The sequence below is a fragment of the Pomacea canaliculata genome, linkage group LG3, assembly GCF_003073045.1.
Source record: "Pomacea canaliculata isolate SZHN2017 linkage group LG3, ASM307304v1, whole genome shotgun sequence".
Lineage (NCBI taxonomy): Eukaryota > Metazoa > Mollusca > Gastropoda > Architaenioglossa > Ampullariidae > Pomacea > Pomacea canaliculata.
The window spans coordinates 3,583,727-3,598,446 of NC_037592.1; the positions used below are offsets into that span (position 1 = coordinate 3,583,727).

Genomic DNA, 14,720 nt, shown 5'->3' on the forward strand with positions numbered 1-14,720 from the left:
CGTGAGCTCTTGGGCTCTTTCGGCTCTTGGCTTCTTGGGACTCATTGCGGGCTCTTGGCCTTGGCTTTGGGCCTTGCGGCTTCTAGGCCTGCTCTTGGCTCTTGGGCTGCTCTTTAGCTCTTGGGCTCTTGGCTCTGGCTCCCTTTTCGGGGGAGCTCATGGCTCTATGCTCTTTGGGCTCTTTGGCTCTTGGGCTTCTTGGCTTTGGGCCTTGCGGCTCCTTTGGGCTCTTGGGCTCTTGGGCTGGGCTCCTGTGGGCTCTTGGGCTCTTGGGCTCTTGGCTTCTTGGGCTCTTGGGTCTGGAGCTCTTGGGCCTTGGAGAATCTCTGGGCTCTTGGGCTCCTTGGGACTTTGGGCTCTTGGGCTTCTGGGCTCTGTCTCTGGGCATCGCTGGGCTCTTGGGCTCATTGGGTCTTGGGCTCTTGGCGTGGCTCTTGCTCGGCTTCTTGGGCTCTTGGGACTGGCTCTTGGGCTCCTTTGGGCATCTTGGGCCTGGGCTCTTGGGCGCTCGCTCTTGGGCTCATTGGCTCTTGGGCTGGCTCTCGGGCTCTTGCTCTCTTGGGCTCTTGGCTCTTGGGATCTTGGGGCTCTTGGCTCATGAGGCTCTTGCTCTGGGCTTTTGGGCTCTTGGGACTCCTTGCCTCTTTGGGCTCTTGGGCTCTTTGCTCCTGCGGCTCTTAGCTCTTGGGCTCTTGCTTCTGGGTCCTTGGGCTCTTGGGCTCTTGGGGGGCTCTTGGGCTCGCTCTTGCCTTGGGCTCTTGGGCTCTTGGCTCTTGGGCTCTTTGTCTTGGGCTCTTGCTCTGGCTCTGCTCTTGCTCTTGGGCTCTATGGGTCTTGGGCTTGGCTCTTGGGCTGGGGTCTTGGCTCTTGGGGCTCTTGGGTCTTGGGCTCTTGGGCTCTTGGGCTCTTGCTCTTGGGCTCTGGGCTCTTGCTTCTTGGGCATCTTAGCTCTTGGCATTGGGCTCTTTTCTTGCTCTTGGGCTCTTGGGCTCTTGCTCTTCTCATGGCTCCTTTGGGCTCTTGGGGCTCTTTGGGCTCTTGCTTCTTCTTGAAGGCTTGGCTTCTCTTTGGCTCTGCTCTCTCGGGCTGGGGTCTTGGGCTCTTGGCTCCTTATGGGCTTTGGGCTCTTGCTCTTGGGGTCTTGGGCTCTTGGGCTCTGGGCTCTTTGGGCTCTTGGGCTCTGGGCTCATTGGCTCTGGGCACTTGGGCTTGGCTCTTGGGGCGCTCTTGGGCTCTTGTGCTGGAGCCTTGGCTCTTGGGCTCTGGAGCTCTTAGCGGGCTCTTGGAGTCTTGGGCTGGGGCTCTTGGGCTCTTGGCTCTTGAGGGCTCTTGGGCTCTTGCGGCTCTGGGTCTCTTTGGAGACCATCTTTGGGCTCTGTGGAGCTCATTGGCTCTTCGGGGCCTCTTGGGCTCTGGCCTCTTCGTGGACTTCTCTTGAGCCCTCTCTCACGGGACTCGTATGCTCTTGGGCCTACTTTGGCCTCTTGTGTCTTTGGCCTTGGCTCTTTGGCTCTTGGGCTCTTGGAATCTTACGTAGGCTATACTCCGGCGCTACCGATATGCGGCTCTTGGGTTTCCTTGGGCTCTAGCTGAGCCTCTATGCGGCTCATGGGGGACTGCGCCCTCTTGGGTCTCTTGGAGTCTTGGAGCTCTTGGGCTGGCTGGGCTCTTAGCGTTGCTCTATGGGCACGACTTGGGATCTCCTTTAGGGCTCTTGGATGTCTTGGGGCTCTTAGAGGACTCTTGGGCTCTTGGGTCTTGGGTCTTTGAGGCTCTTGGCGGCTCTTGTGCATCTCTGTGGGCTTCTATGAGGCTCTTGGGCTCTTTGGCTCTTTGGCGCTCTGGGCTCTTGGCGCTCTTGGTCTGCTTGGCTCCTTGGGGCCTTGGCGCTCTTGGTTCTTGGGCCTCTTGGGCTCTTGGGCTTCTTGAGGCTCTTGGGGCTTGGCCTACACCACTCTATGGCGCTCTTGGCTACTTGGGCTCTTCGGCTCTATGGCTCTTGGCTCCTTGGGACTCTTTGGGCTCTATGGGCTACTTGGGCTCTGGAGCTCTCTCTTGGCTTCTTCGGGGCTCTTGAGCTCTTGGCTCTTTGGGGCTACCTTGGCTACTTGGGACATCTTGGGCTCTTGGGCTCTTCTGCGAGCTCTATGGCTCTTAGGGCCTCTTGGGCCTCTTGGCTTCCTTGGCGGCTCTGGACTCTTGGGACTCTTGCGGCTCTTGGCCTCCTTGTGTGCTCTTGGGCCTTGGCGACTCTGGGCTCATATGGGGCCTCTGAGGCTCCTTGGCTCTATCTGGGATCTGGGCTCTTGGGGCTCATTGGGCTTTGGCTCTTGAGGCTCTGGGCTCTTGGTCTGGGCTCTTGCGCTTTGGGTCTTGGGCTCTTGGGCTCTGGGCTCTTTGGGCTCTTTGGGCTCTGGCTCCTTGGGCTTTGGCTTTCTTGGGTCTCTTCTCATTGGGCTGGGCTCTTGGGCTCTTGGGCTCTTGGCGTGGCATGGGCTTGTCTTGGGCTTTGGGCCTGCTGCTGCTTCTTGCTCTTTGGCTCTTGGGCCTCTGTGGGCTCTTGGGCTCTGCTCTTGGGCTCTTGGCGCTACTTGGGCTCTTGAGGCTCTTGGGCTCTTGGGCTCTTGGGGCTTCTATGACGGCTCTTGGGCTCTTGGGCTCTTGGCTCTTGGGCTCTATCGGCCTTGGGCTCTTGGGCCTTGGGCTATTGGGCTCTTGAGGCTCTTGGGCTCTTGGGCTCTTGGGCTCTTTGGGCTCTTGGGCTCTTGGGATAGCTCTTGAGGCATCATTGGGCTCTTGGGCTCTTGGGCCTCTTGGCTCTGGACTCTTGGCTCTTGGCTCTTGGGCTCTTTTTGCTCTCTGGCTTCTTGGCTCTGTGGGCTCTTAGGGCTCTTGGGCTCTTGGGCTCTTGGCTCTTGGCTCTTGGGCTCTTGGGCTCTTGGCTTCTTGGGCTCTTGGGCTCCTCGGGCTCTTGGCTATTGGGCTCTTGGGCTCTTGGCTCTTGGGCTGGGCTCTTCGGCTCTTGGGGCCTCTTGGCTTGGGTCTTGGGGCTTGGGCGTCTTGGGCTCTTGAGGCTCTTGGGCTCTTGGGCTCGTTGGGCTCTTGGGCTTTGGGCTCTTGGGCTCTTGGGCTCTTGGGCTCTTGGGACTCTTGGTCTGCGCTCTTGGGCTCTGGGCTCTTGGGCTCTTGGGCTCCTTGGGCTTGGCTCTTAGGGCTTTGGGTGGGCTTGGGCTCTTTGGGCTCTTGGGCTTCTTGGGCATCTTGTCGCTCTTGGGCTTTGGCTCTTGGCTGGGCTCTTGGGCTTCTTTGGGTCTTGGGCCTCTTGGGTCTTGGGCTCTTAGTGGCTTTGGGCTATTGGGCTTTGGGGCCTTGGCTCTTCGGGCTCTATGAGCTCTTGGGCTCTGGGCTCTTGGGCTCTTGGGAGCTCTGGGCTCTTGGGCTCTTGGAGCTCTTGGGCTCTTGGGCTCTTGGGCTCTATGGGCTCTTGGGCCTTTGGGCCTTGCGCTCTTGGGCTCTGGGCTCTTGGTCTTGCTCTTGGTCGTGTGTCTTGGCTCTTGTTGGCTCTTGCTTTGCTTGGCTATGCTCTCTGTGGGCTCTTGGGTTTGCTCTTGGGCTCTTGGCTCTTGCTCTTGCTCTTGCTCCTTGCTCTTGGCTCTTGCTCTTGGCTCTTGGCTCTCTTGGCTCGTTGGCTCTTGGCTCTTGCTCTTGGCTTTGGCTTGGCTCTTGGCTCTTGGCTCTGGCTCTTGGCTCTTGCTCTTGCTCTTGGCTCTTGGTCTTGGGCTCTTGGCTCTTGCTCTTCGGCTCCTTGCGGCTCTATGGCTCTCTGCTCTTGGCTACTTGGCTCTGCTTATGGTCTTGGCTCTTGCTCTTGGCTCTTGCGGCTCTTGCTCTTGGCTCTTGGCTCTTGCTCTTGCTCTTGGCTCTTCTTGGGCTCTTGGCTCTTGGCCTCCTTGGGGGTCTTATGGCTCTTTGGGCTCTTGGTCTATATCGCTCTTGGCTCTTTATGGCTCTTGCTCTGGGGCTCTCTGGGCTCTTGCTCTTGCTCTTGCTCTTGGGCTCTTCTCTTGGCTCTTGGCTCTTGGCTCTTGGCTCTTGCTCTTCTCTGCTTGGCTCTTGGGCTCTTGGCTTGGCTCTTGGCTCTTGGCTCTTGGGCTCTTGGCTCTTGCTGGCTTCTCTCTCTTGGCTCTTCTCGCTCTTGGCTCTTGGGCTCTTGGCTCGGCTTGGCTCTTGGCTCTTGGCTCTTGGCTCTTGGCTCTTGCTCTTGGCTCTTGGCTCTTTTGGCTCTTGGCTCTTGGCTCTTGGGCTCTTGGGCTCTTGGCTCTTGGGCTCTTGGCTCTTGCTCTTGGGCTCTTGGGGTCTTGGCTTCTCTTGGCTCTTGGCTCTTGCTCTTGGCTCTTGGCTCTTGGGCTCTTGGCTCTTGGCCTCTTGGCTCTTGGGCATCTTGCTCTTGCTCTTGCAATCTTGGCTCTTGGCTCTTGGCTCTTGGCTTTGCTCTTGGGCTCTTTGGCTCTTGGCTCTTGGCTCTTGGCTCTTGGCTCTTGGCTCTTGGCTCTTGGTTTGCTCTTGGCTCTTGGGCTCTGGCTCTTGGCTCTTTGGTCTCTTGGGCTCTTTGGGCTCTTGGCTCTTTTTGGCTCTTGGAGGCTTGCTTGGCTTGGGCGCGCTCTTTAGGGCTCTTGGGCTTTGGCTTGCTTGGCTCTTGGCTCTGGCTCTTGCTCTTGGCTCTTGTCTTGCCTCTCTTGCCTTGCTCTTGGCTCTTGCTCTTGGCTCTTGACTTCTTGGCTGGGGCTTTGCTCTTGGCTCTTGGCTTGGCTTTGCTGCTCTGGCTCTTGGCTCTTGGGGCTCTGCTGCTTGGCTGGCTCTTGGGGCTCTTGCTCTTGTCTCTGCTCTATCTCTCTCTTGGCTCTTGGGCTCTTGCCTTGGCTCTTGCTCTTGCTTCTCTTGCTCTTGGCTCTTGGCTCTTTGCTTTGGCTGGGTCTTTTGGGGGGGGCTCTTGGCTCTTGGGCTCTTGGCTCTTGGGGGGCTCTTGGCTTTGGCTTGCTCTTGGCTCTTGGCTCTCTGGCCTTGGCTCTTGGCTCTTGGCTCTTGGCTCTTGCTCCTTGCTCTGGCTCTTTTGGTCTCTTGCTCTTGCTCTGGTCTCTTGGCTCTGGCTCTTGCTCTTGCTCTTGCTCTTCTTGGCTTTGGCTGCTCTGCTCTTGCGCTCTCTTGCTCTTGGCTCTTGGCTCTTGCTCTTGGCTCTTGGCTCTTGCTCCTTGCACTTGGCTCTTGGCTCTTGGCTTTGCTTGGCTTTGGCTCTTGGGTCTCTTGGCTCTTGGGCTCTTGCTTTGGCTCTTTCATTGCTCTTGGGCTCTTGGCTCTTGGTATTGGCTCTCTTGGGCTCTTTGGCTCTTGGCTCTTGCCTGGCTCTTGGCTCTTGGTCTTGGCTCTATGGCTCTAAGGGCTCTTGTCTTGTCTTAGGGCTCTTGGGCTCTTTGGCTCTTGCCTTGCTCTTGCTCTTGGCTCTTGGCTCTTGCTTGGCTCTTGGCTCTTGCTCTTGGCTCTTCTCTTGGCTTCTTGCTCTTGGCTCTATTGGTCTTTGGCTCTTGGCTCTTGCTTTGCTCTTTGGATCCTTGCTCTTGCTCTTGTCTCTTGGCTCTTGCTCTTGGCTCTTGGCTCTTGCTCTTGGCTTCTCTGCTCTTGGCTCTTGGCTCTTGGCTCTTTGGCTGCTTGGCTCTTGGCTCTTGCCTGTCTCTTGCTCTTGCTCTTGCTCTTGCTTCTGCTCTTGGCTCCTTGCTCTTGGCTCTTGGTGGTCTTGCTTGGGCTCTTGGCTCTTGCTCTTGGCTCTGCTCTTGGCTCTTGGTCTTGGCTTTGGCTTTGGCTCTCCTTGCTCTGGCTCTTGGCTCTGCTCTTGGCTCTTCGCTCTTGCTCTTGCTTGCCCTTGGCTCTTGCTCTTGGCTCTTGCTCTTGCTCTTGGGCTCTTCTCTTGGCTCTTGGCTCTTTGCTCTTGTCTTCAGGCTCTTGCTCTTGCCTTGCTCTTTGGCTCTTGGCTCTTGGGCTCTGCTCTTGCTTTTGCTCTTATTTTTTTTTTTTTTTTTTTTTTTTTTTATTTTTTTTTTTTTTTTTTTTTTTGGGTTTTTTTTGGTTTTGGTTTGGGCTCTTGGCTCTTGGGCTCTTGGCTCTTGTTCTTGGCTCTTGCTCTTGCTCTTGGCTCTTGGCTCTTGCTCTGCTCTTGGCTCTTGGCTCTTGCTCTTGGCTCTTGGCTCTTGGCTCTTGGCTCTCTTGGCTCTTGGCTCTTGGCTCTTGGGCTCTTGCTCTTGGGCTCTTGGCTCTTATCTGGCTCTTGCTCTTGGGCTCTTGGCTCTTGGCTCTTGGCTCTTGGCTCTTGGCTCTTGGCTTCTGGCTCTTGGCTCTTGGCTCTTGGGCTCTTGGCTCTTGGCTCTTGCTCTTGGCCTCTTTGGCTCTTGGGCTCTTGCTCTGGCTCTTGGCTCTTGGGCTCTTTTGGCTCTTGGCTCTTTTGGCTCTTGGCTCTTTGGCTCTTGTCTCTGCTCTTGGCTCTTGGCTCTTGGCTCTTGGCTCTTGGCTCTTGGCTCTCTTGGCTCTTGGGCTCTTGCTCTTGGCTCTCTTGGCATTGTCTCTGGCTCTTGGGCTCTCCTGGCTCTTGGCTCTCTGGCTCTTGCTCTTGCTCTTCTGGCTCTTGGCTCTTGGCTCTTGCTCTTGGCTCTTGGCTCTTGGTCTCTTTGGCTCTGGCTCTTGGCTCTTGCTTTTGGCTTTGGCTCTTGGCTCTTGGCTCTTGGCTCTTCTGGGCTCTTGGCTCTTGGCTCTTGGGCTCTTGGGGGGGCTCTTGGGGCTTTGCTTTGGCTCTTGCTGGCTCTTGGCTCTTGCTCTTGGCTCTTGGCTCTTGGCTCTTGGCTCTTGGCTCTTGGCTCTTGGCTCTTGGGCTCTTGGCTCTTGGGCTCTTGCTCTTGGCTCTTGGCTCTTGCTCTTGGCTCTTGCTCTTGGCTCTTGGGCTCTTGGCTCTGGCTCTTGGGCTCTTGGCTCTTGGCTCTTGGGCTCTTGGCTCTTGGCTCTTGCTCTTGGCTCTTGGCTCTTGGCTCTTGCTCTTGGCTCTTGGCTCTTGGCTCTTGGCTCTTGGCTCTTGGGCTCTTGGCTCTTGGCTCTTGCTCTTGGCTCTTGGCTCTTGGGCTCTTGCTTGGCTCTTGCTCTTGGGGCTCTTGGCTCTTGGCTCTTGGCTCTTGGCTCTTGGCTCTTGGCTCTTGGCTCTGTCTTGCTCTGCTGGCTCTTCTGGTTTGTCTCTTGGCTCTTGGCTCTTGCTCTTGCTCTTGGCTCTTGGCTCTTGGCTTTGGCTCTTGGCTCTTGGCTCTTGCTCTTGGCTCTTGCTTGGCTCTTGCTCTTGGCTCTGGCTCTTGGGCTCTTGGCTCTTGGGCTCTTGGCTCTGGCTCTGCTCTTGGCTCTTGGCTCTTGGGCTCTTGGCTCTTGGCTCTTGCTCTTGCTCTCTCTCTGCTCTTGCTTGCTCTTGCTCTTGCTCTTGGCTTGCTTGCTCTTGCTCTTGGGCTCTTGGGCTCTTGGCTCTTGGCTCTTGGCTCTTGCTTGGCTCTTTTGCTCTTGGCTCTTGGCTCTTGCTCTCTTGGCTCTTGGCTCTTCTTTGGCTCTTGGCCTCTTGCTTGCTCTTGGGCTCTTGGCTCTTGGGCTCTTGCTCGCTCTTGGCTCTTGGCTCTTGGCTCTTGGCTCTTGGCTCTTGCTCTTGGCTCTTGGCTCTTGGCTCTTGCTCTTGGGCTCTTGGCTCTTGGCTCTTGGCTCTTGCTCTTGGCTCTTGGCTCTTGGCTCTTGGCTCTTGGCTCTTGGCTCTTGGCTCTTGCTCTTGGCTCTTGGCTCTTGGCTCTTGGGCTCTTGGCTCTTGGCTCTTGGCTCTTGGCTTTGGCTCTTGGCTCTTGGGCTTTGCTCTTGGCTCTTGGCTCTTGCTCTTGGCTCTTGGGCTCTTGGCTCTTGGCTCTTGCTCTTGGGCTCTTGCTTGCTCTTGGCTCTTGGCTCTTGGCTCTTGGCTCTTGGCTCTTGGCTCTTGGGCTCTTGGCTCTTGGCTCTTGGCTTTTGGCTTGGCTCTTGGCTCTTGCTCTTGGCTCTTGGCTCTTGGCTTTGGCTCTTGGCTCTTGGCTTGCTCTTGGCTCTTGGCTCTTGGCTCTTGGGCTCTTGGCTCTTGGCTCTTGGCTCTTGGCTCTTGGCTCTTGGCTCTTGGCTCTTGGCTCTTGGGCTCTTGGCTCTTGGCTCTTGGCTCTTGCTCTGGCTCTTTGGCTCTTGGGCTCTTGGCTCTTGGCTTCTGGCTCTTGGCTCTTGGCTCTTGGCTCTTGGCTCTTGGCTCTTGGCTCTTGGGCTCTTGGCTCTTGGCTCTTGGGCTCTTGGCTCTTGGCTCTTGGGCTTCTTGGCTCTTGGCTCTTGGCTCTTGGGCTCTTGGCTCTTGGGCTTCTTGGCTCTTGGGCTCTTGGGCTCTTGGCTCTTGCCTTGGCTCTTGGCTCTTGGCTCTTGGCTTCTTGGCTCTTGGCTCTTGGCTCTTGGCTCTTGGCTCTTGGCTCTTGCTCTTGGCTCTTGGCTCTTGGCTCTTGGCTCTTGGCTCTTGGCTCTTGGCTCTTGGGCTCTTGGCTCTTGGCTCTTGGCTCTTGGCTCTTGGCTCTTGGCTCTTGGCTCTTGGCTCTTGGCTCTTGGCTCTTGGCTCTTGGCTCTTGGCTCTTGGCTCTTGGCTCTTGGCTCTTGGCTCTTGGCTCTTGCTCTTGCTCTTGGGCTCTTGGCTCTTGGCTCTTGGGCTTCTTGCTCTTGGCTCTTGGCTCTTGGCTCTTGGCTCTTGGCTCTTGGCTCTTGGCTCTTGGCTCTTGGCTCTTGGCTCTTGGCTCTTGGCTCTTGGCTCTTGGCTCTTGGCTCTTGGCTCTTGGCTCTTGGCTTGGCTCTTGGCTCTTGGCTCTTGCTTTGGCTCTTGGCTCTTGGGCTCTTGGCTCTTTGGCTCTTTGGCTCTTGGCTCTTGGCTCTTGGCTCTTGGCTCTTGGCTCTTGGCTCTTGGCTCTTTGGCTCTTGGCTCTTGGCTCTTGCTCTGGCTCTTGGGCTCTTGGGCTCTTGGCTCTTGTCTTGCTCTTGGGCTCTTGGCTCTTGGCTCTTGCTCTTGCTCTTGGCTCTTGCTTGGCTCTTGGCTCTTGGCTCTTGGCTCTGCTGGCTCTTGGCTCTTGGCTCTTGGCTCTGCCTGGCTCTTGGCTCTTGCTCTGGCTCTTGGCTCTTGGCTCTTGGCTCTTGGCTCTTGGCTCTTGCTCTTGGCTCTTGGCTCTTGCTCTTGGCTCTTGGCTCTTGGCTCTTGGCTCTTGGCTCTTGGCTCTTGGCTCTTGGGCTCTTGGCTCTTGGCTCTTGCCTTGCTCTTGGCTCTTGGCTCTTGCTCTGCTCTTGGGCTCTTGGCTCTCTCTTGGCTCTTGGGCTCTTGGCTCTTGGCTCTTGGCTCTTGGCTCTTGGCTCTTGGCTCTTGGCTCTTGGCTCTTGGCTCTTGGCTCTTGGCTCTTGGCTCTTGGCTCTTGGCTCTTGGCTCTTGGCTCTTGGCTCTTGGCTCTTGGCTCTTGGCTCTTGGCTCTTGGCTCTTGGCTCTTGGCTCTTGGCTCTTGGCTCTTTGGCTCTTGGCTCTTGGCTCTTGGCTCTTGGCTCTTGCTCTTGGCTCTTGGCTCTTGGCTCTGGCTCTTGGCTCTTGGCTCTTGGCTCTTGGCTCTTGGCTCTTGGCTCTTGGCTCTTGGCTCTTGGCTCTTGGCTCTTGGCTCTTGGCTCTTGCTCTTGGCTGGCTCTTGGCTCTTGGCTTTGCTCTTGGCTCTTGGCTCTTGCTCTTGGCTCTTGGCTCTTGGCTCTTGGCTCTTGGCTCTTGGCTCTTGGCTTGGCTTGGCTCTTGGCTCTTGGCTCTTGGCTCTTGCTCTTGGCTCTTGGCTCTCTCTTGTCTTGCTCTTGGCTTGCTTGGCTCCTGCTCTTGGCTCTTGGCTCTTGGCTCTTGGCTCTTGGCTCTTGGCTCTTGGCTCTTGGCTCTTGCTCTTGGCTCTTGGCTCTTGGCTCTTGGCTCTTGGCTCTTGCTCTTGCCTGCTCTGGCTCTTGCTCTCTTGGCTCTTGCTCTTGGCTCTTGGCTCTTGGCTCTTGGCTCTTGGCTCTTGGCTCTTGCTCTTGCTCTTGGCTCTTGGCTCTTGCTCTTGGCTCTTGCTCTTGGCTCTTGGCTCTTGGCTCTTGCTCTTGGCTCTTGGCTCTTGGCTCTTGGCTCTTGGCTCTTGGCTCTTGGCTCTTGGCTCTTGGCTGGCTCTTGGCTCTTGGCTCTTGCTCTTGCTCTTGGCTCTTGGCTCTTGGCTCTTGGCTCTTGGCTCTTGGCTCTTGGCTGGCTCTTGGTCTTGGCTCTTGGCTCTTGCTCTGGCTCTTGCTCTTGGCTCTTGGCTTCTGCTCTGGCTCTTGGCTCTTGTCTTGCTGGCTCTTGGCTCTTTGGCTCTTGGCTTTGGCTTGGCTCTTGCTCTTGCTCTTGGCTTGCTTGGCTCTTGGCTCTTGGCTCTTGGCTCTTGGCTCTGCTGGCTCTTGGCTCTTGGCTCTTGGCTCTTGGCTCTTGGCTCTTGGCTCTTGCTCTTGGCTCTTGGCTCTTGGCTCTTGGCTCTTGGCTCTTGGCTCTTGGCTCTTGCTCTTGGCTCTTGGCTCTTGGCTCTTGGCTCTTTGGCTCTTGGCTCTCTTGGCTCTGGCTCTTGGCTCTTCTTGGCTCTTGGCTCTTGGCTCTTGGCTCTTGGCTCTTGGCTCTTGGCTCTTGGCTCTTGGCTCTTGCTCTTTTGGCTCTTGCTCTTGGCTGCTCTTGGCTCTTGGCTCTTGGCTCTTGCTGGCTCTTGGCTTGGCTTGGCTCTTGGCTCTTGGCTCTTGGCTCTTTGGCTCTTGGCTCTTGGCTCTTTGGCTCTTGGCTCTTGGCTCTTGCTTCTTGGCTCTCTTGGCTCTTGCTCTTGCTCTTGGCTCTTGGCTCTTGGCTCTTGGCTCTTGGCTCTTTGGCTCTTGGCTCTTGGCTCTTGGCTCTTGGCTCTTGGCTCTTGGCTCTTGGCTCTTGGCTCTTGGCTTGGCTCTTGGCTCTTGGCTCTTGGCTCTTGGCTCTCTGGCTCTTGGCTCTTGGCTCTTGCTCTGGCTCTTGCTTTGGCTCTTGGCTCTTGGCTCTTGGCTCTTGGCTCTTGGCTCTTGGCTCTCTCTTGGCTCTTGGCTCTTGCTCTTGGCTCTTGGCTCTTGCTCTTGGCTCTTGGCTCTTGGCTCTTGTCTCTTGGCTCTTGGCTCTTGGCTCTTGGCTCTTGGCTCTGGCTCTTGGCTCTTGGCTCTTGCTCTTGGCTCTCTTTGGCTCTTGGCTCTTGGCTCTTGGTCTTGGCTCTTGCTCTTGGCTCTTGGCTCTGCTCTTGCTCTTGGCTCTTGGCTCTTGCTCTTGGCTCTTGGCTCTTGGCTCTTGGCTCTTGGCTCTGGCTCTTGGCTCTTGGCTCTTGGCTCTTGGCTCTTGCTCTTGGCTCTTGGCTCTTGGCTCTTCTTGGCTCTTGGCTCTTGGCTTTGGCTCTTGGCTCTTGGCTCTTGGCTCTTTGGCTCTTGGCTCTTGGCTCTTGGCTCTTGGCTCTTGGCTCTTGGCTCTTGGCTCTTGGCTCTTGCTCTTGGCTCTTGGCTCTTGCTCTTGGCTCTTGGCTCTTGGCTCTTGGCTCTTGGCTCTTGGCTCTTGGCTCTTGGCTCTTGGCTCTTGGCTCTTGGCTCTTGGCTCTTGCTCTTGGCTCTTGGCTCTTGCTCTTGGCTCTTGGCTCTGGCTCTTGGCTCTTGGCTCTTGGCTTCTTGGCTCTTGGCTCTTGGCTCTTGGCTCTTGGCTCTTGGCTCTTGGCTCTTGGCTCTTGGCTCTTGCTCTTGGCTCTTGGCTCTTGGCTCTTGGGCTCTTGGCTCTTGCTCTTGGCTCTTGGCTCTTGGCTCTGCTCTTGGCTCTTGCTCTTGCTCTTGCTCTTGGCTCTTGGCTCTTGGCTCTTGGCTCTTGGTCTGGCTCTTGGCTCTTGGCTCTTGCTTTGCTCTTGGCTCTTGGCTCTTGGCTCTTGGCTCTTTGGCTCTTGCTCTTGGCTCTTGCCTCTTGGCTCTGGCTCTTGGTCTCTGGCTCTTGCTCTTGGCTCTTGGCTGTCTTGTCTCTCTTGGCTCTTCGTTTGGCTCTTGCTCTTTGGCTCTTGGCTCTTGCTCTTGGTCTCTTGGCTCTTCTGGTTTGGTCTCTTGGCTCTTGGCTCTTGCTCTTGGCTCTGGCTTTGGCTCTTGGCTCTTGCTCTTGGCTCTTGGCTCTTGCTCTTGCTCTCTGGCTCTTTGGCTCTTGGCTCTTGGCTCTTGGCTCTTGGCTCTGGCTCTTGGCTCTTGGCTCTTGGCTCTTGGCTCTGGCTCTTGGTCTTGGCTCTTGGCTCTTTGGCTCTTGGCTCTGCTCTTGGCTCTTGGCTCTTGGCTCTTGGCTCTTGGCTCTTGCTCTTGCTCTTGGCTCTTCTTGCTCTTGGCTCTTGGCTCTTGGCTCTTGGCTCTTGCTCTTGGCTCTTGGCTCTTGGCTCTTGGCTCTTGCTCTTGTCTTGCTCTTGGCTCTTGCTCTTGGCTCTTGGCTTGCTCTTGGTCTGGCTTGGCTCTTTGGCTCTTGCTCTTGGCTCTTGGCTCTGGCTCTTGGCTCTTCTTGGCTCTTGGCTCTTGGCTCTTGGCTCTTGGCTCTTTGGCTCTTGGCTCTTGGCTCTTGGCTTTCGGCTTTGCTCTTGGATCTTGGCTCTTGGCTCTTGGCTCTGGCTCTTGGCTCTTGGCTCTTGGCTTTGGCTCTGGCTCTTGGCTCTGGCTCTTGGCTCTTGGCTTGTCTTTTGGCTCTTGCTCTTGGCTCTTGGCTCTTGCTCTTGGCTCTTGGCTCTTGGCTCTTGGCTCTTTTGGCTCTTGGCTCTTCGCTCTTGGCTCTTGGCTTTGGCTCTTGGCTCTTGCTCTTCGCTCTTGCTCTTAGTCGGCTCTTGCTCTTGGCTCTTGGCTCTTGGCTTGGCTCTTCGCTCTTGGCCTCTTCGCTCTTCTTTTTCGCTCTTGGCTCTTCGCTCTTGGCTCTTGCTCTTTGGCTTTGGCTCTTCGCTCTTCGCTCTTCGCTCTTCGCTCTTCGCTCTTCGCTCTTCGCTCTTCGCTCTTCGCTCTTCGCTCTTCGCTCTTGCGATCTTCGCTCTTCGCTCTTGCTCTTCGCTCTCGCTCTTCGCTCTTCGCTCTTCGCTCTTCGTCTTTTCGCTCTTCGCTCTTTCGCTCTTCTTCGCTCTTCGCTCTTCGCTCTTCGCTCTTCGCTCTTCTCGCTCTTCGCTCTTTCGCTCTTCGCTCTTCGCTCTTCGCTCTTCGTCTCTTTACTCTCGCTCTTTTCTTCTCGCTCTTCGCTCTCGCTCTTCGGCTCTTCGTCTTCGTTCGCTCTTCACTCTTCGCTCTTCGCTCTTGCTCTTTGCTCTTCCTCTTTCTTCGCTCTTCGCTCTCGCTCTTCTTCTTTACTGCTCTTCGCTCTTCGGCTCTTTTCTCGCTCCTCGCGCTCTTCGCTCTTCGCTCTTCGCCTCTTTCGCTCTTCGCTCTTTCGCTCTTCGCTCTTTCGCTCTTCGCTCTTCTCTTCGCTCTTCGTCGCTCTTCGCTTTCGCTCTTCGCTCTTCGCTCTTCGTCTCGTTCGCTCTTCGCATAATTCTTTTCGCTCTTTATCTTCTTTCCGCTCTTCCAGCTCTCTTCGCTTTTCCTCTTCGCTCTTCCGCATCTATCGCTTTCGATACAATCATATAACACCTTCAACCTATCATTAACCACACTCATCACCCTTATCATCAACATCATCAACAAGACCGCAATCATTATAATCCAAAGAACACCACCAATCCAACGATCAAAAGCAATCATCATCATAATTAACATAATAAAACAATCATCAATCATCAATTATACATCATCAAATTTTATAACCAAACACAACCACCATTCATCAACAACACATCAACTCATCACCAGTATCAACACGACATCAACAACTTTCAATAGCCACAAAACATCAAGACACATCAATCACAACACTCAAATCACTTCATCAACCATCAATCAACAACCACATCAATCAACATCAAACCCTACACACATCCACAACATATGAATCTCATCAACAATATCTTATACAATTGACAAACATTTATTTAATAAGTAGGGCAATTCTATCAGTTCCCTTTCTTTAATCGTTAAGCTTTTGCTTGTTTCTTCTGCTCACTTTCTCTTTCTACAAACGACCGACACTGTGATTAATGTATAGTCACAGCTTACCTTCAAATCTATCATTTCGCCTCTTTCTACATGAGATCACATCACACTAGTGGCGGTCCATGTTTCACAAAAGATAGCAAAAAATAATAAAATAAAATCACCTAAAAATTATCTCACAATACAGTCGGATAGAAATGTAATCATCAAAACTGCCTTCACAATGATTCGCAAAATAAAAGAAGAATAAATATCTAAGGTCAACTACAGATGTAAACAAGGTGTAACCCTAGTTCAATTCAAGGCTATCTGGAAACAACTATCCACTCAATACCCATCATCATCAATAGCAGTCATGTACACATCTCACATCAAATCTCAGTAAACACAATACAAGCACAATGGCAATGTCTCTCTAAGATGCAATAAACACAAACATCTAAATAGCAAACAAAGAGCATCAATTCTTTAAATTAATAATGTAAACACTATTATCATCAAGATTTAAAGTT

The 14,720-nt window shown here is 54.9% G+C and overlaps 2 protein-coding genes across 2 annotated transcripts; both read right to left on the bottom strand.

The window, feature by feature from the left end:
• Window positions 1-156: 156 nt before the first annotated feature.
• On the bottom strand, window positions 157-1,366 carry LOC112558682 (neurofilament heavy polypeptide-like). Its single transcript, XM_025229267.1, has 2 exons — window positions 1,204-1,366; window positions 157-749 (listed from the first exon to the last, which is right to left on the bottom strand). The coding sequence occupies exons 1-2, from the start codon at window positions 1,364-1,366 to the stop codon at window positions 157-159; spliced, it is 756 nt and encodes a 251-aa protein (XP_025085052.1).
• Window positions 1,367-2,024: 658 nt separating this feature from the next.
• On the bottom strand, window positions 2,025-14,286 carry LOC112558683 (neurofilament heavy polypeptide-like). Its single transcript, XM_025229268.1, has 7 exons — window positions 14,272-14,286; window positions 13,430-13,516; window positions 5,498-5,641; window positions 4,647-4,792; window positions 3,132-3,351; window positions 2,572-2,739; window positions 2,025-2,252 (listed from the first exon to the last, which is right to left on the bottom strand). The coding sequence occupies exons 1-7, from the start codon at window positions 14,284-14,286 to the stop codon at window positions 2,025-2,027; spliced, it is 1,008 nt and encodes a 335-aa protein (XP_025085053.1).
• Between the last annotated feature and the right edge of the window lie 434 nt (window positions 14,287-14,720).

Bases quoted from the DNA above. Each gene is read 5' to 3' on its own strand.
- LOC112558683 (XM_025229268.1), bottom strand. The intron at 5,642-13,429 runs GAGCAAAGAGCA...AGAGCCAAGAGC, and splicing joins GAAGAGCGAAGAAAGAGGAA to CAAGAGCAAGAGCCAAGAGA. The intron at 2,253-2,571 runs GCAGAGCCCAAG...ATATGAGCCCAG, and splicing joins GTAGCGCCAAGAGCCCAAGA to AGTCGCCAAGGCCCAAGAGC.
- LOC112558682 (XM_025229267.1), bottom strand. From the start codon at position 1,366: ATGGTCTCCAAAGAGACCCAGAGCCGCAAGAGCCCAAGAGCCCTCAAG. The intron at 750-1,203 runs GTGCCCAGAGCC...CAAGAGCCCAAG, and splicing joins GCCCCAAGAGCCAAGCCCAA to GCAAGAGCGAGCCCAAGAGC.